The sequence below is a fragment of the Lissotriton helveticus genome, chromosome 8 (genome assembly GCF_964261635.1).
Source record: "Lissotriton helveticus chromosome 8, aLisHel1.1, whole genome shotgun sequence".
NCBI classification, from domain to species: Eukaryota; Metazoa; Chordata; class Amphibia; order Caudata; family Salamandridae; genus Lissotriton; species Lissotriton helveticus.
In genome coordinates, this window is record NC_136069.1 from 1,344,026,952 (window position 1) to 1,344,052,617 (window position 25,666).

The following is a 25,666-nucleotide window of genomic DNA, read 5'->3' on the forward strand; positions in this document are numbered from 1 at the left end:
AGTCTCATCCCCAGCTCTACATCCGTGTTCATCTTAAACGCGTTTAATCACGTAGGGGAGTACAGTCATGGAGGGAGTGCTGAAACACTTTCAACACAACGCTGCAAACACCCTGCCCCAGGTCTTACAATCAGCTAACTCAGGAAGTAAGTCTTTAGGCAAACTAATAGTCAACATCATGTGTTTCTCCACAGGAGAGATATTTGGAAAAACAGCCTCTAGTTGTCCACATTTTTCAGCAAGCCAATAAGGTAAATCATCCTTAATTAGTGGGTGCTTGCCCATTACTGAATTAACCAGAACGGGACTGATGGTTACACCACCAGGTCCAGCAGGTTGCGCAGCAACGCCAGGTGGTCCCACCTGGAAGTTGCGCGTCATGAACTGTATAACAGCTCTATGCACGCCTATTAAAGAAGTATGTAACACGCGGAATTCTGCAAGGGCGCTGTTGTCAGCCGTTGTGGGTGAGGGGTATACCCAGCCAAAACGGGCCACGTGGCCCCATCTATCGATAAAGGACCTAAACGGACTGGCGTTATTGGGTGTGGAAGGGCGCCATTAAACCAAATTAGATGTTGCCAAGCTGTAAGTGGAATTTCTAGAGCCCGATAGGGCTGATAAGCATTAGGAAGGGCAGTGTTAGTGTATTCATGAAACAGATGATCTGCTCCATCCACCGCCGGAAATGTGACCCAAGAATAAAACACTTTGAAGCGGTAAGCTGCATCCGCTTTTACTACAAAAATAAGCAACACAGCATCAGGGACCCCACGTAGAGTCAAAAAGGCTTTGAGAGCTGCGCGACTGTGAGACGGAATATTAACCGCCATCACAGAAAGCAAAGATTAACAACCTAGAGAGTGGCAGCGCAATAATGGGTTAAGAATAAAGAGAAAAACCTTTTTAAAACTTCAAGCTTGAAAAAAACTATAAAAACATCAATATAGGAGGTTACACCGTCACAGCTGTCTCCAGAAACAGAATTGAGGGTATTAGGGACAAGTACAAGCACTACTCAAGCGCCTCGCAGATAAGAACCAGACCAAACGTTGGTGGCATCATGTTGCAGGGATTCTGCACATGTACAGAACTATGCGCAGGGAACCAGCACCTCGGTGGATAGTGGTGTACCAACCTATCACCTCAGTGCCCAAAATCCCAAAAACCGACTAGCAATAGTGTCTCATTTGTTCTCCGACTAACAGCGAAGCTACCAATGATTAGACAACCCAGAACACAACACTCCTGACTCTCTCAGGAATCGCGGGAGCAAGACAACTCTTTCGCTCGCTCGCTCACTCATACTTATCTACAAAAGTGTATTCAGAGTCACGGTATAGTTTAAAATGTTTATTTTAACTAACGCGCTCTGTGGTACAGTACAAGTGCCAATTACTAGCAGCAAAATGCATAAACACAATATCGTCAGCATTGTCACAATTCCATAGAATACAAACGGGGATATCATTTTATAAAGACAGTGGAAAGGGCTACAGTGCCTAACCACCCTCCCCTGTGATAAGAAATAGTTTATTATAAACAAGAAGACCTCTGGCTTTGTCAGCAGACCCCATACCTCAAGGCCTAGATGAAAGGTTTACATCTCAGGACAAGCACAGCTCTTCTCTCTGGAAAGGTCTCTCTCCAAGTGTCTGAACAACATGCTTCACTGCAATATTAAAGCACAGGACTTTCAGTCAGTAGTGCAGCTGTGTGTCATGTTATACCTAGGTGCGAGGGACTGTCCAGAACAGAATAACAAGGGGCATTGTTTATCGACCTTGTACATCATGTGCAGATTAAACCCCAGAGCACAGCAGAGAACGCGAAAAGCAGACAGTTCTCAAGTGAAAGGCACAAGCAGAGTTTTGCAAAAACAAAGTCATGGAGTAACGTGCGCAAAAGCAGCCTCATGGCAGCGAAGCTCATGCTAACTTAGCAATGTCGACAATAAAACCACCATCCATACTACACCATGAATGTGCAAATTGCTGAAGGGTATCTGGATGTCTTCGCCCCCCCCTTACCCCCCCCCCCCAGCTTAGATATTCAGGCTTGTGGGATGAACCTGGTGCTGTGCCTTTTGATGGTCTGGGAAGATAACCAATATCCATCTAGGGAAGAAATTTCTGTGAAGCCGGCCATGCTTCTCTGTCTAATTTCTTGCAAGAGAGTATCTGATGCCAGAGCCCTAGACATCACAGCATGTGGATTTACCCCAGAGGGGGTGACATTCATCATCTCTAGGAGTACCAAAACTAGTACCAGGTCGGTAAATTATCCTGCTTTTGAAACGGCTCCTAAGCTTTGTGTTGTATGGTGTCCTAAGACCTGTGAAGAGATGATGGCGGAGGATAGACATCCAAGTGAGAAACAATTACTGATCGCCCTTAGGAAACCATACAGGGCCATCTCTTCTCCTTTAATTGCCAGGTGGGTAAGATGGATTATGGCGGAAACCAGAATCGACATTCACCACCTTGGGACTCACTCAGCTAGGATAGCAATGGCCTCCAAAGCCATTAAAGTGAGCAGTTGGTTGGAATACATTATGAATACGGCGGATCTTCAGAATCCACCTTTAAGAGTTCTTACTTCAAACCTTTCCATGAGGCCACATCTCTGGTGGTAAGTAAGCTTTGAACATGCATAATCCTTGCCTCCGGTCCTGACAGAATGAGAAATTTCCTAGCTAAAGCGCAGGAAACTTTTAATTCTATTAAGGACGCAGAGGCCAGGATTATCCCACCCGGAACATATTGAGAATATGCTACCTGCCGATGGTCTGTATTACAGGAACTATGTCATCTTTTCCTGGGCATTGCTATTGGAACCTCACCGCTGGTGGTTAACAGGAGGTAGCAATCTGATGTTGTTTCTTTGGTATGTTTGTACTGGTTTTACTATGTTTCATATGTTTCATATGGCATTCATGACAGGTAACGTTTGTTGTAATCAAGTTTTTTAGTAAATGTTCTGATCTGCTTGCCATGCATAGATGGTATTCATGGATACGTGAATAATGATCCTCTGAATTAATTAACTTAATGATTGTTTTATTTGTAGGCTCTGATTCCAAAACTGAGTGAGGCAGTATGACTTAACTTCCTGCAACAAAAAAGAGGAAGGACTGCTGACAACTAGGATATATATGTCGGGATAGACTGTACTGCTATCAATCAATCAATCAATCAATCAAGACATTTATAGAGCGCGCTACTCACCCATAGGGTCTCAAGGCACTAGGAGGGGGGGTGCCGTTACTGCTCGAACAGCCAGGTCTTGAGCTTCTTCCTGAAGGAGAGGTGGTCTTGGGTCAGGCGCAGGTCGGTCGGGAGGGAGTTCCAGGTTTTGGCGGCCAGGTAGGAGAAGGACCTTCCTCCTGTTGTCGCTCTTCGGATGCGGGGGACGGCGGCGAGGGCGCGGCTGGTTGATCTGAGGTGGCGCTTGGGAGCGTAGAAGTTGATTCGGTTGTTGAGGTAGCTCGGGCCTTGGTCGTGTAGGGCTTTGTGTGCGTGGGTGAGGAGACGGAAGGTGATTCTTTTGTTGACGGGGAGCCAGTGCAGGTCTCTCAGATGTCCGGAGATGTGGCTGTTACGTGGGATGTCGAGGATGAGTCTTGCTGAGGCGTTCTGGATCCGCTGGAGTCTCTTCTGGAGCTTGGCGGTGGTTCCGGCGTAGAGGGCGTTGCCGTAGTCCAGTCGGCTGGTGACGAGGGCCTGGGTGACGGTCTTCCTGGTCTCGGTGGGGATCCACCAGAAGATCTTCCGTAGCATGCGCAGGATGTTGAAGCATGACGAGGAGACGGCGTTGACTTGTCTGGTCATGGAGAGGGAGGAGTCCAGGATGAAGCCCAGGTTGCGTGCGTGGTCCGTCGGTTTGGGTGCGGTGCCCAGGGCGGGGGGCCACCAGGAGTCGTCCCAGGCGGAGGGCGAGGAGCCCAGGATGAGGACCTCCGTCTTGTCTGAGTTCAGTTTCAGGCGGCTGGTCGTCATCCACTCGGCTACAGCTCTCATCCCTTCGTGCAGGTTGGCTCTGGCGGCGGCGGGGTCGTTGGTCAGGGAGAGGATCAGCTGGGTGTCGTCGGCGTAGGAGATTATGTTGAGGTTGTGTTGGCGTGCGATGGCCGCGAGGGGGCTCATGTAGACGTTGAAGAGGGTGGGACTCAGCGAGGATCCTTGGGGGATGCCGCAGATGACTTCGGTGGCCTCTGACTTGTACGGTGGTAGGCGGACTCTCTGTGTTCTTCCGTTGAGGAAGGAGGTGATCCATTCCAGTGCCTTCTCCTGGATTCCGATGTTGCCGAGGCGCTGCACTAGGGTGCTGTGGCAGACAGTGTCGAATGCCGCGGAGAGGTCTAGGAGGATGAGGGCCGCTGTTTCTCCGTTGTCCATCAGGTTTCGGATGTCATCGGTGGCAGCGATGAGGGCGGTCTCGGTGCTGTGGTTGGCTCGGAAGCCAGACTGTGAGGGGTCGAGGGATCCATTCGTCTCGAGGAAGGCGGCCAGCTGTTTGTTGACGGTCTTTTCGATGACTTTGGCCGGGAACGGGAGGAGCGAGATGGGACGGTAATTCTTGAGTTCGGTGGGGTCCGCTGTAGGTTTCTTGAGTAGAGCGCTGAGTTCTGCGTGCTTCCAGCTCTCCGGGAAGGTGGCGGTGTCGAAGGAGGTGTTGATGATGTCCCGCAGGTGGGGTGCGATGACAGCGTCGGCCTTGTTGAAGACGTGGTGAGGGCAGGGGTCGGTCGGAGATCCGGAGTGGATGGAGTCCTCGGTGCTGATCGGAGTCCAGGCGCTGAGGGTGGTGGTGGGCGGCGTTGCTGCGGTTGTGGCGTGCGTTGGTTGGATGCTGAAGCTGTTGTGTATGTCCGCGATCTTGTTGTGGAAGTAGGAGGTGAGGGAGTTGCAGAGGTCTTGCGACGGGGTGATGTCGTTGTTTCCGGCGTTGGGGTTGGAGAGCTCTTTCACGATGTTGAAGAGTTCCTTGCAGTTGTGTGCGTTGTTGTCCAGCCGGTCCTTGTATGCATTTTTCTTGGTGGCGCGGATCAGTTGGTGGTGTTTCCGGGTGGCGAGCTTGAGGGTGGTCATGTTGTCCATTGTTGGTTCCCTTCTCCATACTTTCTCGAGGGCTCGGCAGTTCTTCTTGGAGCTCTTGAGTTCGTCGGTGAACCATGGGGTTTTTCTGCTGCCGGGTCTGCTGGGCGGGGTCCTCAGAGGGGCGAGTTCGTCCGCGCAGTTGCTGATCCACTTCGTGAGGTTGTCGGCGGCCTGGCTGGGGTTCGCTGAGCCGGCAGGAGGGTGCTGGCTCAGGGAGGCGGTGAGCTGGTCGGCTGTGATCTTGTTCCAGCTTCTTCGGGCAACCTGTTGCTGGTGGTGGTGGATCGTCGTTCTTTTGAAGGTGAAATGGACGCAGCTGTGGTCCGTCCAGTGGAGTCCTGTTGCGTGGCTGAAGGCGATGTCTTTGCTGGATGAGAAGACGGCATCGAGTGTGTGTCCGGCGAGGTGGGTGGGGGTGGATATCAGCTGCTTGAGTCCGAGGTTGGCGAGGTTGTCGAGCAGGGTGATGGTGTTACGGTCGCTGTTGTTCTCCAGGTGGAAGTTGAGGTCCCCCAGGAGGATGTAGTCGGCGGAGGGGAGGGCATGCGGGCTGATGAAGTCGGCGATGTCCTCGCTGAATCGTGTGCGTGGTCCCGGGGGTCGGTAGATCAGGGTGCCTCTGAGGGTGGTCTTCGGGTCGGTGTGGATCTGGAAGTGCAGGTGTTCGGCGGTCGTGAGGGTGTCGTCGGTGTTGGTCGTGATGCGGATGGTGTCTCTGTGGATGATGGCGATGCCTCCTCCCATCTGGTTGGCGGTGCGGTCCCTCCGGGTGATCTTGTAGCCCTCTGGGATGGCGATGGCGATGTCGGGCGCTGAGGAGGCGTTCATCCAGGTCTCCGTGAGGAAGGCGATGTCAGGGGCTGTGGTGTCGAGGAGGTTCCAGAGTTCCACGGCGTGTCTGTGGACGGAGCGGGTGTTGAGCAGGATGCACTTGAGGTGGTTGCTGTTGGTGTTCGGCTTGGCGGGTGCTGGTGCAGGGTAGGTCCGGATGCAGGTGAACTTGCAGGCGTGGCAGCTGAAGGGTCCGTGGGTGTGCTTCGGGGTGGCTCGGTGGCATCCCGGGATGCCGCCGGTGTTGAGTGCGGTGAGTTCGGCGGCGTTGTAGGTTCGTCGGGTCGGCTTCCGTCGGTGGGGGCCAGGGGTCCTGGCACTGGGCGCGGTCCAGGCGCGGACGGGCGCAGACGGGCTTACCTTTGGCGCGCCTTCGGCGCACAATCGGCGCGCCCGCTGCGCGTTCGCACGGTCGCCATATATGGCGAAGTGCGCGGGGGGGGCGGAGCAGCTGGGAGGCGGGAGCGGGGAGGGTACAGAAGGAAGAAAGGGGCGGGGTTAGCGGCGGTGGCGGGAAGCGGGGAGCGGGGAGGGAAGTCGAAGGGCAACTACTACCAGCAAAACAGGCAATACAGAGGGGAATAACAATTCAAAACAATACAAAACAATTCACAAACAGATGACACCAGGGGCACAGGGAGAGAAGCGGCGCCCAGGAGCCTGCAGGTCAGGCGAGCACGGGCCACGCCGCTCGAAGGAAGGGGGCGTGGTCACGCGGCGGCAGCCGGGCAGCGAGGCAGTCAGGCGGGGAGGCGCACACGCAGCAGCTGGTGGCCGTGCGGCGCGGGGGTGTCCTAGAACTAGGTCACACTCACCTGCGTCGCACGGTCGCCATATATGGCCAAGTGCGCGGGGGGCGGAGCAGCTGGGAGGCGTGAGCGGGGAGGGTACAGAAGGAAGAAAGGGGCGGGGTTAGCGGCGGTGGCGGGAAGCGGGGAGCGGGGAGGGAAGTCGAAGGGCAACTACTACCAGCAAAACAGGCAATACAGAGGGGAATAACAATTCAAAACAATACAAAACAATTCACAAACAGATGACACCAGGGGCACAGGGAGAGAAGCGGCGCCCAGGAGCCTGCAGGTCAGGCGAGCACGGGCCACGCCGCTCGAAGGAAGGGGGCGTGGTCACGCGGCGGCAGCCGGGCAGCGAGGCAGTCAGGCGGGGAGGCGCACACGCAGCAGCTGGTGGCCGTGCGGCGCGGGGGTGTCCTAGAACTAGTAACCACAAGCTATTGGCTTGTGGTTACTAGTGACTCCTCCCAAAGACTCATGGGAGCTGAGGACAGTGTTATTTGTTTGTTAACTTTGAATCTGCTGTTAACAAAAAGTGAAGAAAGTTATGCATAATCCTCGCCTCACCGTCTTTAATAGAATTAAGTTTCCTTCACTATGCCTATTAATTTCTCAGTTACCACAGAAAATGTTTTCAACTGCAGCCATGAACAAAGGATTTTACTGCTCTGTGTAATTTTGAAACGTGGATGGCAGTCCTGCCAAGTACCACACATCAGGCGTTTGACTAACGCATTTCAGTGTGGTGCTCCGCATCACTGCATTGAAATGCATTGTCATGCATATGATGCATTCTGTATTATGTGTCTTCTGAAGCGCTGCCTAAAACTGAGTACTGTGGCAGCTATCAGCTCATTGCCCGTGGCCTGCGCCGTGCTCCCGCAGGCTTAGAACGCTCGCAGCTGAGCTAAGCAATGGAAGCTCACTGCTCTGCAATAATGTATCTTAGTATGATGACTCCCACAGCGCGGCTAAGGTAGACATCCTGCTGCCTGAAGTCACATAATTGTAAGTGACTGACTGGCCACTGGTGGAGCTGCAGGGGGACGTCACATCCTGCCAGAGCGGGAAGTTAAGTTGTCAGCGGCTGGCAACTGGTTTGCTCCAGCCGCAATCATCATTGTGCTTGGCTCCCAGCGCTGCTGCTGGTTGCACCAGCCTGCTGAGGCTGTAAATTATTATGGCCGCGGCTTAAATTCAGTTAATATTGCCCAGCCGACCGATGAACCGAGCCTGGGGTCCGTGTCAAGTGGACAGTAGAGTGAACAAGTAAGTAGACCACCCACCTCGTGTGAGAGTACACAGTGTGTCAGAGATGCATGTGTTAAGTTAGTTTGGCTGCGCTATTTGCACTTGGAGTGTGCGGGTTCAGTGCTCACGAGACCTGACCTTCACTCGAACCAAGCCTGGGGTCCGTGTCAAGTGGACAGTAGAGTGAACAAGTAAGTAGACCACCCACCCCGTGTGAGATTACACAGTGTGTCAGAGATGCATGTGCTAAGTTAGTTTGGCTGCGCTATCTGCAGTGGTAGTGTGCGAGCTCAGTGCTCACGAGTACTCACCTTCATTCATGAGTGTTGTGGCCTCTCCGACATGACAATGGAAGGTACATTGCAGTCCATGACAGTCACTTCGACGCTGGGAAATTGGAGAGGCCTGGTCTGGCCCCATTGCCGTGGCTTGCGGCCTCGCAACATAGTGAGTGCAGCCGAGTGTGTTAACCCCTTCGATGCTCATGACGAGCTCAGCTCGTCATGAGGTACGCCTGTCGTACGCTCATGACGAGCTCAGCTCGTCATGAACCGCGGGTTTTTAAAAAACTCAGCGCACGGCGGGAAAATGCGCGGCACGCATGAGGTTAATCGAATTTGCTTTTTAGTGCCAGCCCACGATCAGCTGCCTGCAGTGCCGATCGTATAATTAGCTGAAGTTCTTCTGTCCTGGGCTGTTTTTACACTCTTGTGTACTGAGGCAAAACACAGGTCAGTCATAAGCTCACTGAAAACACATCTTGACATCTGGTGAAATAGTCAATCTTAGAAAACATGTTTCACCTGTAGCCCATTTGAAATATTTTCATGCGTACAGTACCACAGAAGCGGCTCTAGAAAGACGAGCGTTTCAAAAATAATAATCACTAAGCGAGAGTGGCAGTTTTTGTTTTTAGGTCGAGTAATTTATTACTCAAACCTATTACATCTGAACCAAAGTCTCTTGAACCAGCCGGATTTCCTACAATGCATATTAATTTTTCAACCGTGACGCTTCTCCAGCGCGCGCTTGGCCCGTTCCCTCCCAGTCGCTCACATCCCGCCCCCCCCCCCCCACCAGGCTCTTCAAGCGCGACGCTTCGCCAGCGCTTCCCTAAATGGCCAGTGGTAATGGAGAGAAGGCGCAATTATAGCCCAGCCCAAACGGATGAGTGTTTAACAGTGTGCACATAAAATGTAGAAGACCGTGCAGTCCAGCCTCTAACAAAGACAGCTTTATTAAACCGTGGGAGATGCAATGATATCCAAATCTTTTCACAAAGTCGATGAATACATGCCCCACAACACATACAGGGGCACACCGCTGAGTTGTCAGTGTAAAATGTGTGATCTCAAAGTATTTTACATTGGTTGCTCCACTGTTTATTTTTGTGTCTTTTGACACCCCTTAGTACAACAGTTGAAGTGCAGACAGAAGGCTACCGAAAATACATATGGTGTATTTTATTTATAGCGAAGACACTAAGATTGCTCATTGATTTTGTTGAAGGAACCAGAGCAGTGCATTCATACCTAAATTGCGGATGGCCCATGACTCAATGTACAATAAGAATTGATTTATAAGTTGTCGTACATCCCTCGATACAGGGCTCAAAAGCCAGATTCTGTACAGGTGTGGCGCTGCACGGGGACGCCCCTAGGGCAGCACAGAGACATTTCTCTCATCTATAACACACAGTTCCCTCACTTCTAATTCATGTTTTCCCACCTCTGCTTCATGCTGTGAATACTTGCTGGGCTTCTCTTCTGTGCACTCAGTCTTGTCCAGTTTCAATATGGCACCATTCTGTGCTTCAACTCCTCATTACGCCGAGTGCATGTGCCCGTGCACGCGCTTGCCTTTTGCTCCCCGAGCCGCCTCCATTAACGCATCAGACCCGCCACAGCAATGCCGAGAGCTTCACACTTCAAAGGAATGCTCTCCCCCGCCCCCCTCTGCGCAATGCCTCTTCTCTCACCCTTTCGCTATCTCCCCCGCCCTCCCACCTTCAGCCTCTTCCTCTGCAGCGCACTCTCTCCCCCTCCCTCCTCCTCACCCCAACATTTGTCTCTCACACCACAGGCTGCTGCTCCCCCGCCCCCCCAGCAATGCCGAGAGCTATTCCCTCCCACTTATTGGCTCCCCTGCTCCCCCACCCGACTTGAAAGGAAGCCTCGCACACCACGACCAGCAAAACACACACACACATTCACAGCAAGATTTTTCTGTGTTTTAAACGTGCGCTGCTGACATCTTCATTTATGTAATAAAGGTCATCAGTTCACATCCTGGCAGGGCCAACTCACACACGTGCTATTTAGTGCTAATTCCTTTAACACACATGCCCACACACTCACAGCAAGATTTTTCTGAGTATTAAACGCTCGCTGCTGACATCTTCAGTTATGTAATAAAGGTCATCAGTTCACATACTGGCAGGACCAACTCACACACGTGCTATTTAGTGCTAATTCTTTCACACACATGCACGCACGCAAACACACACATTCACAGCAAGATTTTTCTGTGTTTTAAACGCACGCTGCTGACATCTTCAGTTATGTAAAAAATTTCTTCAGTTCACATCCTGGCAGGACCAACTCGCACACGTACTATTTAGTGCTAATTCTTTCACACACATGCACGCACGCACACACACACTCACAGCAAGATTTTTCTGTGTTTTAAACGCTCGCTGCTGACATCTTCAGTTATGTAATAAAGGTCATCAGTTCACATCCTGGCAGGACCAACTCACACACGTGCTATTTAGTGCTAATTCTTTCACACACATGCATGCACGCACACACACACACGCACACACGCACACACATTCACAGCAAGATTTTTCTGTTTTAAACGCTCGCTGCTGACATCTTCAGTTATGTAATAAAGGTCTTCAGTTCACATCCTGGCAGGACCAACTCACATTCGTGCTATTTAGTGCTAATTATTTCACAAACATGCACACACGCACACATACATTCACAGCAAGATTTTTCTGTGTTTTAAACGCTCGCTGCTGACTTCTTCAGTTATGTAATAAAGGTCATCAGTTCACATCCTGGCAGGACCAACTCACACACGTGCTATTTAGTGCTAATTCTTTCACACACATGCACGCACGCACACACACATACGCACACACACACACACACATTCACACACACACACATTCACAGCAAGATTTTTCTGTGTTTTAAATGCTTGTTGCATACATCTGCAGTTATGTAATGAAGGTCATCAATTCACATCCTGGCAGGACCAACTCACACTTCCAGCTTCTAAGGTGGATGAATTGAGTACCGTTACATTGGGTAATAGTAGTTCATTTTCATTGTGTTGTGAGTGCGCCTGCTGGCCAAAATAGACTGCCACATTAACGCATGCATGCAACACATAGAGCCAGTGGTTCAACAGCTACGGCTAAGGGGGATACATTTATCACTTTGTGTGCAGACTAATTACTGAGATTCATGCGCATCAGCAAAAATGGAGGCCTGCGGGTCGGCAATTCTCATCACATTCTCTGCCTCTCTCGTCATACCGTCACTGTAAATTGCCTGGAATGCGGCTCACACAGTGGCTCAATGGTTAGAGCAGGCAGACCTCGATGCAGAGCTCTGGCCAGGGACCAGGGTTCGATTCCCGCCTCGGCGGGTCTCGGGCTCATTAATTCCCCTGACCGGATATTCTCGCCTCAGTGCCTATTCTGATCATGGGTCCCGCGCTGCAACTCTAGGCAATAGCTTGCTTAGTCTCCACAATGGCCCCCACAACGCGAGGGATGCCTGGTCTGCACCATGGGGGTGCCCAGGAGTGGACACTTCACAGGGAAAGCCAGGAAGGGTTCCCTTGCGGTATTCGTACAAGCGCCGGGAAACCCACTGCGGGTAGCTGTGCGCTATACAAGTACAAAAACATTTACATTTACCTGGGGAATGCTTCTGAGGAGCACGCTGCCCACAGCAGAAAATTATTAACTCACTCTATCTGTCTATCCATCGCACTCACTCTATCGCCAACACTCTATCTATCTATCGCCCTCCCTCTATCTATCTGTCTATCGCACTCACTCTATCGCATCCCCACAGCATCACTCAGCATCACTGAGGGGCACCACATCACTACTATGCGCTACCACAGCATCACTGAAAGCCACAGCATCACTCGTCGCAACCACAACATCACTCAGCGCCACCACAGCATCAATCTGTGCAACCATTCAACAACAACTGGTTCAAATATGTTCTCTCAATGTTTCAAGCTTTATTACAAATGTCCCAAAAAGATGTTAATATTTCACTTCTGATCTTGGATTTTAGTCACAATAAAATACACTGAACATAATCTTCACAAAAGTTATTTACCAAAGTTTAAGCTATTGCCATTATAAATTACAATAACTTTTATTTAAGTATTAATTATTAAAAATAAATTAAAGCCATTGTTATTTGTAATATCAATACATCTAAGTCACGTTAATACAACACATATTGCCTTACAAATGCTATAGGTGTCACATTTGCGAAAGTTAAAACTATTGGCATTGTAAATGACAAAGCTATTAATTTCGCTATTTTCAAAACCAACACATAAATAACAAATGTGTAATTTACAATACCAACATGCCTGCCAAGTATCACGCTTCAGGTGTGACGATCACGCATTTCAGTGTGGTGGTCCGCATCACCGCACTGAAATGCATTGTCACGCAAAATAGGCTGATAGCGCCTGGGCTGTCAAGCCGGTAGGGCTGCTTACTGACTGCACTAAGCTGGAGTGGCTGGTAGCGCGCCTCCGTGTAGTTCGCGCTCAGTGCAGCACTGGGCTTCTTGGGGGATGGCTTAGCTAGAAGTTGCTACAATGTATCAATGGAGACGTTATCATTCCCCCGGGCGCGGCATTACATTTTGACCAACGTCATAGGCGTCGGTCTGCGCGACGTTACGTCCTGCTGCTGACTGGGGCTGCAGTTAAGTCCGTGGGAGGCAGGCTGGCTTAGGCTACGGAAAATTAAAGCCGCATATGGTGGCAAATTAAAATCAATGAACCCGCCACGACCACCGGATCCATCCACGGGACCGCTGCGCATGTAGAGCCCACTGTGTAGCAGTGGCGCCTACTGACGAGTTTACCAACAGGAGAGACCGTCACTAGTGTTGGAGCGGCCAGGCTGCTATGATAAGCTTGCGGCGCTGCGGTAAAATCCAGCGGCCGGCTCTGTCCTGAAATGCAGCTCTCGCTGGCTGGCGTAGTCCTGGACAGCAGAGCTGCTCAGACAGGTGGACCAGAAGTAAAGGCGCTCGCTGAAAGTAAGTGTCAATACATAATAGCATTAGTAATGCAGTTTTGCAATGAATGAGCTTGAGACTCTGAAAAAAGCATTTAGCTTTTTAGCAGGGTGAATATCATGAAAAAGAGGGTGACACTCGCCAAAAATGAGGATGAATTGACGGGTATGAACGGATAGTCAGATTTAATTAAATCAAGGTATTAAAGGTATTTTTATTACTAGTGTTTTTCTGTGTATGATTAGCAAACAACTAGGCCGGCGTACAGAATGTCAGCTTTCTAGTGCTGTACTGCCTAAGGGCCCAGCCATCCTCAGTGCCTGGGGGAGGGGCGCTGTGCCTGCCCCCAGTCAAAGCGCTGATGTCTCCGGCCATGACAGGAGTGTGTGTGTGCGCACGCAAGCCAGAGTATACAGATTACTCAAATCTGCTTTACGAGTATGATGGTGATTTTAATTCACCCGTCCAAACAGCAGCCTGCCACACTCTGTACCACCTACTTTGTGGCGACATGAGTGAGTCTGCCATAACCGGATGGAGTTAGTGGCTGCAGGGAGGATTTCTGCAGCTCACCGTGACCGGGCCTTCCCCAGCCAGTATGTGGTCAGATAAAGTACAGCGGAATCAGTCCCAGAGACAGTACGAGTACATCCCTCTTTCTAATAATGTTAGTCACTAGACTCCCAAGCATCAGTGTTCATGCCCAGTCAATATCCATGCCACGCATTAAATGAAAAGGCCATGCTTCAGTGATTATACAGCAAAAGGTACGTCACAGAAAGTTATGCAAAGCAATTGAACCGACTTTAAAACCAGGTTGCTGCTGATAAAGTTTAGGAATACAAGTGGCGTAACTTCAGTTGGTAGGATGTGGTGTCCGAACATTAAACATGTAGCACTGCTAAAGCAATTACATCAGAGGTCAGTTCTGCTCTGGCACATGCATGTATGCCTGTACTCGCACCGTTGTTACCATTTATTCTGGCACGACTCATCAGTAAACTCACTCGCACCTGCACTCATAAACCTACTGGTATACTTACACCAGCAACCTCACTGCCACATGCACAAGTAACCTTCCTCGCACCCGTCATGGAAGTTGAAATGTCATTTCATTTGCACCCCACTCATTCAATGAACTTACACCAGTAAGCTCACTCTCACCTTCCTCACACCTTCACTGTTACTTGTACTAGCACCTGTACTTGCACTTTAACTCTCACACGCACTCACACTTGCTGCGCTCACTGCAGAGTAATGAAGAACGGTGATTCCTGATCCTCAAACAGCAGAAGCCTCTCTAAGGAGACTCCTGGTAATGGACAGTGAACATTTATACTGGTGGAGTATAAAGTGGTGAACAAAAGTAATTGTTTTATTCTAATTGCAAAGTGAATGTATAGAGGAGAATAGAAGAATTGAGGCAGGTGTGCGTGTGTGTTTGTGTGTGACTGTTGGGAATAGAGCATGAGACAAAGAACAGCATGGGGGAATCTTTGATTCCAACGACTACAATTGTCTTGGAATCTAATTTCACAATTGCAAGGTCTGAGTAAAACCAGCCCTGTCCAGTACCATGTGTCAGGTGTTACAGTGCCTGTGCTGAACTTTGCATTGCAGTCACTGTTTACAGTCTGCACAAAGCGGAGTTCGACGTCAGTGAGGCTGGCTCAGGCTCTGCTCATCTGTGGCCTCCATTTCTGGTGCTTTGGAGCAGTTTTAAGATCTTCTGAGAGTTTCTCGTTGCTCAAATGGATGTAATTTCTGATATTTATATGTTACCCTCGTCTTTCAGTGCTTAATTTTGCTCCTAAAAAGTGTCACTCATAATCTTGGAATGTCACTCATAATTCCACTGAATTTATGAAAATGTCACACATGAGCAATCTGAAACCTTGGCAGCTATGTACCAATAGCTCAAACTTTCCTAATGCGAGACCTATTGCATTGCAAATGCTTGTTTACACAGCATCTAATATGGACAGGCACATGTTTTCAAGCAATCCTATTTTGTTGGTAACGTAGCGGAGTACATGAAGATCAGGTGATTGGACAAGGATCACACAATACTGGGGAGACCGACCACGCTTATAACACTGCAGTTTCCAGATTTTATGTAGGACAATGTATTCGAGCAAGATATAGCGCTGCTCCTTGGGTGTAATTTAATATATTTCCCAAGTCTTTGTTAATTGATTTCGCACACGAGAGTGTCACTCATATTCCTTAAAATGTCACTCATAATTACACCAAAATTATGAAAATGTCACACATAGCAGTCTGAAACCTTGGTAGATATGTGTCGGACAGTCACTTAACAGTCCCCCTTGGGGCTTTCTGAACTCAAACAAACTTGACTGAATGTGGCTCCCGAGAAAGATCATAATTTCATTGACTATAACAAGAGCGCATAAGAAGAAGTCACATTCTGTTTTGTTACGCACTCTTTACAATAATTAAAGCCAACGCAGATCTTGCAAATCTGATATTAAAGAAAGGGGCAATCGTGTACATGTTTGAACTGCAACTATGCTGGAAAATTGATGAAATTTTGGCTGCATCATGATGTTTTACCTACAATCATTCAGGGAACGTAGCGCCCCTAGGTTTGAACAAAATGCATTTCCATTTCAAGATGGCGCGTCCTTTTGTGTTTTTTTAGCAAACTGGTGGAGGGGTGTGTCTCGTAAAAGTGCATGACGAACGTTTAGGGAACGCGAGGGGTGTGGCTGGCATGCCCCATATTGGATGTTTTCGCCCACACCTAAGATGGCCGCCTCCTCAAATCTCTCCTACCGAACATAAATGACAAAATTTACATTTTCGGTTTAGTGTTTGACCTGGCTCGGATACGGGAAGGCGGAGTATTTTGCCGCCCCCTCTCCTCTGTGTTTCTATTGGTGAGGATACCGGGGTGTTGCCAAGTGACGGCCTCCTGACGCCATCTGTGTTACAATTTTTTTTACCCTTGAGCGGCAGTGCTTGGGGTCTGGCTGCTGAGCCGCTGTCAAAGGTTCTTGAAGGTCGGCAACGATGGCGGTTGCTACAGGTCTGCGCGCGTCCTTGCACCGGGCCCTCGACCGGGTCGAAATGATGTTGCCTGCCAAGATGAGGCCCATATACAACCACCCGGCAGGTGAGTACTGAGCCACACGCGGTGTGAATATCTGTTTGCCACACAAAGGACACAGAGAATGAATCAACTGCATAATGTACCCTGTGGCGCTAAGCCAAGGGTACTAACCAGATTGTCTTGCTTTGCAAAACGACGGAGGTTGACTCATTGGTACTCCCTGTTCCCAAAACTAGAAGAACAGTATGTTTGCCATTATCAACTCCATATGTCTGTATCATTGACCCATCACGAAGGACTTGAATTGTTTTCTCATTCTCATAATATGTTAATCCCAGGATTGTGACCATTCTTTCTATTTATTTTTTGTTTACATTGTTAAGGAGTCTTTATTCATAGCTAAATATTAGCGATTATCCTATTCCACGCCTGTCCACATATATAGATCAGCTAATAAATAAGCTTGGGACGATAACTGATGTAACACATTCATTTGCGCTCCTTTAGTAAAAGTTGAGCACATTGCAGTATATACTAGCGTAAATTCAATATCGTTATTCCACACACAGAATCCACACTCGTGAACAGATTTGATCTTGTAAAAGTACACCAGCATAGCGTCACTACGTGTGAGTATAACTGTTCGCGGTGTCGTGTTTACTCTGGAGTTTGGGACGTACAGAAGTTTGTGAAAACCCAGAAACTTACAAGTTTGTGTGGATTCATAAAACTTTGGCAGTTGAGTTGGTTTTCATACTTGAAAACGGTAGATTTTCTCCAGTTCTGAGAAAAAGTAAATACTTTTCAGGATGTTATCAGTGAGTGGACACCCCCAAAACTGATATGCTTAGAAGAAGTTTCTCCACATAGAAAATATTCTCTCCGTGGTGAAAAAAAGGTTGCCAGTGCACTGATACAGTATGTTTTCCTGTTGAGAAACTGTCAAAACCCCTTTCAGGTGCGCAAGTAGGAACTACTGGGTCAAGTACCAAACGCGAAGGCAGATGCAGGGGGTGAGCACAGGCTAACCACTGAAAACACGTTCCATATAAGCAATAAATGATTGTCTAGGCAACTTTACAAACACAAAATAAAATATGGCATACACACAGGTCTCCTGAGGTCAGAACTCTAGTGTTAGATAGGCAGGTCCCTGAATCCCACTTCCGTTTCTGTATTGTCAGTGGTTGCTCCCCATCCTCAATAAGCAACATTCAGTTTAGGCCCTACTAGAGTTTTGAATCTTAAGAGTCCCACTGGACTCGTTCATAGTCACCAGTATTCCAGCGCTACAAGGGAGAACAAGTTGCCCTGGACCCTCCAGCTGGGGTTGCTCTATTAGAATCCCTAGGAGTGTTCATGCTCGCCGAAATCTGCAGCATCTGCCAGCAGTGAGAAGCACTCCCGGCCTTGCAGGGATGGCAGCTGGTAGTCAGTAGTGTTACCCGCCCCAGTGCTTCTCCAGTAAGCCCTGGGTCGAACAAAATGGAACCCAGAGTCTTCCATGCATTGTACGAATCACAAAGCAAACACAAGGAGATGACGGACGAAGCGCTGAAACTTTTCAGACACTCACCCCCAGTCACAGCTCTGGTTTGAAACCATTATCATTCTTTTGCTCACTTCGTCATCTCAGTTCAGACCCATCTATATGCAAATCTGTCTTGACCCTGTGCCTCATGGAAACAGTCCAGCCCCGAACTGCCAAGCCAGGTCTTCGCTGAACCGGAAACGAGCATTCAGGAACCGGTTTCTGGGTAACACCCTTCATCAGCCAGGCTAGCTTTAATCCAGTGGCAAAGTGAGCAAGGTACCCACGTCTGTGAATACCCTGCCACCTAAGGGCGAACAAAGCAGACACAAGGAGATGATCGACAGAGCGCTGAAACTTTTCAGACACTCACCCCCAGTCACAGACCTGGGTTGAATCACAGGCACACCTACAGCCAGTTTCCGCATGCATCCACATGTGCTCTACATACTATTGATTTAGGCCAAGGGTGAGTTGAGCACACAGCAGCGGAACTTTACTTGAGTGGTCTGTAGGCCTCACTCCAGTGACACAGGTAAAAGGCCTGTTTGCTCCTACTGATTACTACAATGTATGCTGCTACCCCCCACTCATACTACTTAACTCATGGAAAAGGCAGTAGCCTTTCGCTACCATGGGGGTAGCTCTATAGCACCCCTTCTGGTCCAAAAAGACCACAAGCTGTGTGACAGGCTGTCATGGTGCACACTCATGATCCTTGTTCGCCCATGTCTAAAAAAAAATAAGCAGAACAAGTTAAATGTCCCTGACTCTTAGAGTAGCAAATTGGGAATAGCTAACTAGATACTTGTAGACATGGTCTAGCTTTAGGGAGATAATTCTCTATATCTTCATACGAAGGGCTAAAATACAACACTAGGCAAAGTGAACTGCTGAACCACAACTTGATTAAATTAAACACACAGCTGAATATAACAGTCAAGCAATTTTGGTCATGTTAAAAATTATCATAGAATTTATTATTTCCCTCCCAATTGGGTTACAATCTAAAAAAATATAACATACATATAATTAAAAACACCACCTGACGTGGTCATACAATAAGAATGCCATAAAACAGTCAAAGTTACAAAAACAGTCGACGCAGCGTTTCGGTGCTTTGTTTTCCTTTTGACACCTTCTTCAGGACTTTAAAACATTTGACTCCAGTATCTCTGTGTTTTTTTAAATTGATTCGTTTCAAATGATTGCTACACGTACTATGAGTTGCTCAGGTATTTCATGTGTCCTTGAGCTCTCATTATCGAGATACGGAGGAGCCACCGTTGGTGGGGAAAGGAACTTCTTATAGTCTTTTAGCCTGTTTCTGATTTTGGCCAATTCGTTAATGGACACTATTCATATTAGTTTGATTACTTCTTCAAGATTACTTCTTGTCATTTGTCCACACGTTCTCCTTGTTGGATGAAAAACGGGATCTATCAATCTTGTGTTTGGATTTCGGCCTCCCTGCTCCTCCGTGCTATCGTCTTCCAGGAAACAGGCTAAAAGACTATAAGAAGTTCCTTTCCCCACCAACGGTGGCTCCTCCGGGCAATTAGAAGACCGTATCTCGATAATGAGAGCTCAAGGACACATGAAATACCTGAGCAACTCATAGTACGTGTAGCAATCATTTGAAACAAATCAATTAAAAAAAACACAGAGATACTGGAGTCAAATGTTTTAAAGTCCTGAAGAAGGTGTCCAAAGGAAAACAAAGCACCGAAACGCTGCGCCGACTGTTTTTGTAACTTTGACTGTTTTATGGCATTCTTATTGTATGACCACGTCAGGTGGTGTTTTTAATTATATGTATGTTATATTTTTTTAGATTGTAACCCAATTGGGAGGGAAATAATAAATTCTATGATCATTTTTAACATGACCAAAATTGCTTGACTGTTATATTCAGCTGTGTGTTTAATTTAATCAAGTTGTGGTTCAGCAGTTCACTTTGCCTAGTGTTGTATTTTAGCCCTTCGTATGAAGATATAGAGAATTATCTCCCTAAAGCTAGACCATGTCTACAAGTATCTAGTTAGCTATTCCCAATTTGCTACTCTAAGAGTCAGGGACATTTAACTTTTTCTGCTGTCAAGATCCCCCTCCCTGCCATAAATCACAGGGGAACCTCCAATTTGTTTGATACCATAAAAAAAAATAAGCACAGGGATCCAGATTTTGTTGCAACTGGGGCACTCAGTGCAAGGCAGCACGTTCATCACCATGCAATGAACTTTTCTGTCCCAACAGAAACTTACACTTATTTTTCTGAATGCCTAAATGTGTAGGTATGCTAGTACTTATGGGAAGTAGATATGATTGACAGCTCTAAGATATACTGTCATAAATTATAAGAAAGTCAAAACCTTTCTCTAACTGCATGAGTGACACAATGGGTCATATTTCCAACTTTATACTCTTGGTGTTTCCGAACTGTTATGGATGTCGAGCTTATCATGGTCCTGTTTAATATATGGTTTATGAAGTGGACTTATCTTTGCGGCAACCCCCATATTACGTGCCTACATTGGCTGGACTGGCTGTAGTTAACTTTCTGCCAGTGCTAAGTTATTTCGCAATTAGTGTCCTCTGGCCTGCAGTTTGAAGGACCAATGAAGTGTAGCTGATGTGCTTTTGGTCACGGTCCACGAGTTTGGTAGTTGGACTTTTCTGTAGTCTCGAAAAATTCCTGTGGACGAAAGTGTTGGCTGCTTCTATTGTGAAATTGTTCATGCCATGCACAGAAGTGTATAATGAATAAACAGGAATTTGACTTACTTGTTCATTGACTACATCTATTACTTATCAAAGAATTCACGGAGACAAGACAGTGTGCTTTTGTGCTTTCCTTTCAAGCTGCCTGGACTGTCATACAGTACAGTAACCGCACCCTAGGTGGCTGGGTTCTGTCTAAACACAAAATATATCCCGGGGTCTACCAACAAGGAACACGGATACTGTGGCTGCCCAAGACTATCTCTCAAAATAAATCATAAAGGTATATACAAAAATTGTATGGATTCCCATCACTCACCGTTCCAGGTGACATGCTTCATCATCTGGGTCTCCTTTAATAGGGCTGCAGGATTTATTTTTATGATTTATTTTGAGAGATAGTCTTGGGCAGCCACAGTATCCGTGTTCCTTGTTGGTAGACCCCGGGATATATTTTGTGTTTATACATTTAGAGTGGGGCTCATTATCCCGTTGAGACTTTAAACTTTTTGCCTCAGACCCTACCTAAAGTGTATTGTATTATAGGATGGGTTCTGTCACCATGTGACCACCACTCAAAGGACTTGTTTGTGACACTTAAAACTTACTCATTATGTGTGTGCATTATTAGCACTCAAGATACGTTTTAAATTTGGTTCCAAGAATTTAGCATAGCCACCTTTTTGTTTAGTTATTCTGGGCCTAAAGGTTAGTTTTCATAAATTATAAAGGGTTGGGATACATATGAGGAGTCAAAAGTTGGCATCTAGTCTTTAGGGGCCCGATTCACAGAACTAACTTAAGACAAAATCCTAAACTTACTACCATTTTGGTATTCACAGAAGGCACTTACTAATTTCCGTATTCACAGAAGTTAGGGCTCCTAACTTTAGGACTCCTAAATGCCTTCTGTGAATACCGAAAGTCTTAAAGTTAGGATTTTTCTTTTAGCAGTAGTAAAGTTTAAAGATTAAAGTTTAAAGATTCACACCTGCTTGCAGCAAAGACCATTCACATGGGGATGAGGACAAAACTATAGGTCATGCCCTTTCTCCAAACAGGAGCACAGACTGCAAAACCGGTATCTGGGTTGGGTCTGAGTGCCATAGGTGCTGTGACGTGGCCCCCTGAGGTCGTTTGAGCAGTTATTCTAGTTACACAACACTCTCCTGACCTAGGTTGTATCCGTTGGCAGTAGTTCCCTCACAGACTTTTGTCCTTCTGGTTTTTGACATTTCTTAGCATTGCTGTACAGTAGCCATCATCTCCCTAGAACCAATATATTATAATAGTACCCATACTGAGCATACAAAAAAAGAAAGAAAATGTTGTTGCAAGTTTCTTTACCGGTGGTATGGGTTGGCTGACAATCATTCAGGGTTAGCCAGCAATGTAACATTTGGAATTAACTTGACCACTATCCCGCATGCATAAACCATTTATAGTGTGCTTTCACATCGTTTTTTTGCTTTTGACCTACTTCTGGGACCTGTTACAACCATTCGTACTCCTCTGTATGTTAGAGTGTTACAAAACCAACCCTACAGTTGACAAGGATTTCATCTCTCTTACTGGGAATGCTGTATTCTTGCATTGATCTCCTGCAACATTAACTTTTTTTCCAGTTTGTTTGATTCATTACCCGTTGCCCCGACTTTGCCAGACCTCTTGCGTGGTTGATTGCTGCTAATAAAAGAGGTATCTTAGGCCCACATTCAATTCCTTTTTAGGTCTGGTCTGGGCATCACATGCACTGCTCTGCAAGGCATGCTGTCTTAAGGTATGGATGTCAAGCTGCACCTACACTCCGCTCAGTTTTTTCATTGTTCATTGTAAACTGTAACTTTTCATTAGTCAATAGGCTTAGTAGTCCCTCCTTAGCACCACCTTTCCCCATGTTGTTCGCTTCCATGAGGAACTCCCCTGTTATGTATGTTGTTGCTTGGTAGGCTTTAATTGCAGCCTCCAAGCACTATTTTCTCCAAGAGCTGTGTCCTGCCTGTTCTTGCCTGCAGGAAAAAGCAGGACATGCTCTCTCCTAACGCATTTGAAATGCAATAGGTCTTGCAATTGCAAAGTTCAAACTATTGGCATTGTAAATGACAATGCCTTTTTATTTATTGATAAAAAAAATCACAAATAAAAGGCATTGTCCTTTACAATGCCAATAGCTCAAACTCTTGTAAATGGGAGACCTATTGCATTGCAAATGCTTGTTATATCTGAGGTAGCGAAACTCTCTTTGAAATTCTTGTTTTCCGCTCTAATCCTAAAGTAGTAGGTTGAGAATTGCTTTCTGATGTGTTCTCTTGGGACTGTCCAGTGGTGCCCTGCAGTTGTGTGGTGAACATATGACACCTTTGTTACCAGGTAAATAGTAATAGGGTAACCCAGTATCATGCAGAACCTGGGGAATATCAACAATAAACAGACAGTGGCTCTGCCATGTAGAAAGAAATTTCTTCAGAAAAATCTATGACCGATTCCTCTCAAAGGTAGTAACATCAATTAATGATAAACAACACACTGACCATGAACATGGACATCAACTCAAAAAGCACTTAATTCTAATAGAAAAATCATGTATGCGATATATTTTAATTCATAGACCATATGTGTTTGAAGATATACTATTAACAATATCAGACAGGACAATATGCATTAGACATTACACAACTGTGAGAATACAAATATCAAACACAAAATTTGATCAGGTACACAATTGCAAATGGGACAAAAAAGAAACTCATTTTTACACATAAATTACTCCAAATATACTTGTCACAGCGTCTCTCTTCTCCTCCTCCTCCTCCTCCTCCTCCTCCTCCTCCTCCTCCTCTTCCTCCTCTTCCTCCTCCTCCATCATCATCATTCTGGCACAGCTTGTAGAGAGGGCCTGGTAAATGCAGCTAAATTACCTTACGTTTGGGATCCGTACTTAACCACTATCCTGAGCTGATCAATGGTAAAGGGCGATTTGGTGCTAACATATTACAAAAACATCTTTTTCTGGACCTAATCGACATTACAATATCTATAAAGCAATAGTGTGTGACTACAGGGTGATGTACCCTTTCCATATTCCATGTGGTATTCTTACTTACTTACTTGCATTGACAATAGCGCCTGACCGCCCTGGTCACTTGAGTCTAATGCTGAGCACAGGCTGTAATGTACCCAAGGAGGTAAAACTAAATTGCTCTTTGGGCCGCTCCATCTGCTGTTCGCGAGGGAGGGAAGTGAACGCGTGCCATGCGCGCGCTGTGTTCAAACGCCACAAGCCGTACGTGTACATTGCCTGTCCGGGCACAACGAGATGGCTAGAGAAGACACGCCGTGAGCGTGCACATTGGCTGTCAGGGCGCGCTGGGGAATGGTGATGCGACGTGATTGAGAAGCCTGGCCACGAACTGGGACTTGGCAGGGGATGACTGCTGCACCACCATGCCAAAAAACTATAGACAAGGGAGAAGCAGAGGCGGCTGTGAGTGGGCTGTGGAGATTGTGGAGCTGCCGGCTGCCAATGGAGCAACAACTGAGGTAAGGGCGGGGGGTGAGATCAGGACAGGGTTTTTAAAAGCGGCTATACGGAATGCTTCTAGCGAGCTAGAACGTGGTGGGTAGGGGAGCAAGGGAAATGAAACACGCACACAAGTAACAAGGAATGCTACATTTGTACGCGTTCACACACGTTCACAATTGAAATCCTTTGTGCACGTGCGAGCGGGCGAGCTGCACGAGGGGTGAGCCTGCTAAAGGCTCCTGAGGCCGAGATTGACATCGGCGCCTCGCTGCTGGTGGCGCGCTCTGTATTGCACCTTAATCTTTTAAAAATCCCGTTTTTGGATTTATTTTAAAAATGTATTTTTTCTTATCCCCTGTTCTTAACTCACGCTCTGGCCCTTACCTGCACCTTAATTTGTGGAAACACCACCGCTGTTCGGCGGGTCCGGGTTCCCGGGAGGTGTGGGTGCCAGCGCCATCTTGCCTTGGGGAAGGGAAGCGTGAGCGCCATCTTTGAGCGTCCAGGTGACCTGGGACGCCAAGACGACGCTATTTAATGCTCGCTACTAGAGTGCAGCGGTGACGCGCAGCGGTAGCGCCCGAGTCGTGCCAGAGTCCTGCCCGTCTGCGCTCGTCAGCATCTCGGAGGCGTATGAGGCGGGACTCTGGCCCACTTCATTTATTTTATTTTTATTTTATTTGTCGTTCTTATCTGTCTCTTTAATTGCACTGCTCCTTGCTGCTCTTGGGATGATTACCTACAGTGCTGCTGTCTTGTTAGGTCTGCGCTCTCATCCTTCTGGATGTAACTGTCTGTTTCCTGGAGGTCGCCTTCTGGGGAAAGGCTGCTCTGCATGTGGCTGGCGCCCGGTGGTCTTGTCAACTCCAGTCCTGCCACCTCCCAGTCAGCGCTGTCACTGTGCTTTATTGAACACCAGGTCCCTGGTCCGCCATTCGACGGATATATGGAACCTTCTTGCAGACTCTAATATATCGTGTCTGTTTTTAACAGAGACTTGGCTGGGGGCAGGATCAGAACCGGACGTGGCCTGTGCTTTACCGTCCAACTTTACCATTCTAAGAAGAGATAGAGTTGGGAGCAGAGGAGGCGGAGTGGCCTTAATAGTGGATAAGGCCTTAGTTTATTCTTCTTTTCCTGTGGAGAATATTGCAGGTTGTGAAGCCTTAGGCTTTACACTTGGTCTATCTGCGTCTCAAACTTGTACGGGGATCCTCGTTTACAGACCTCCCGGGCCTATTGGCTCGTTCTTCGACGATCTGCAGGCGGCCCTCTCCGTGCCGTGCATGCGATCCGCTCACTGTATATTGCTAGGTGATTTGAATTTACATATGGATTTGATTGCGGATCCGGACGCGTCTACGTTGCGGGAGATTACCGCACAGATGGGGCTGGCCCCTTTTATTGATAGACCCACCCATGCGAAGGGCCACACTCTTGACCTAATTTTCTCTACGACACAGATTGAGGTGTCCCTGCCGTATCCTGTCTTATGGTCGGATCATTTTTTAATAAATTTTGCTATCCCTCATGAGTCTAGCACTAGCCAGAG

At 47.6% G+C, this 25,666-nt stretch overlaps 1 protein-coding gene across 1 annotated transcript in view; it reads left to right on the top strand.

Moving 5' to 3' along the window:
- Positions 1 to 16,007: 16,007 nt before the first annotated feature.
- MPC2 (mitochondrial pyruvate carrier 2) overlaps positions 16,008 to 25,666 on the top strand; it is a 112,369-nt gene continuing 102,710 nt past the window's right edge. Inside the window, exon 1 of the mRNA XM_078658330.1 lies at positions 16,008 to 16,402. Within this exon, the coding sequence (XP_078514456.1) occupies positions 16,300 to 16,402 (103 nt within the window). The 5' untranslated portion in view covers positions 16,008 to 16,299. The remainder of the gene's footprint in view (positions 16,403 to 25,666) is intronic.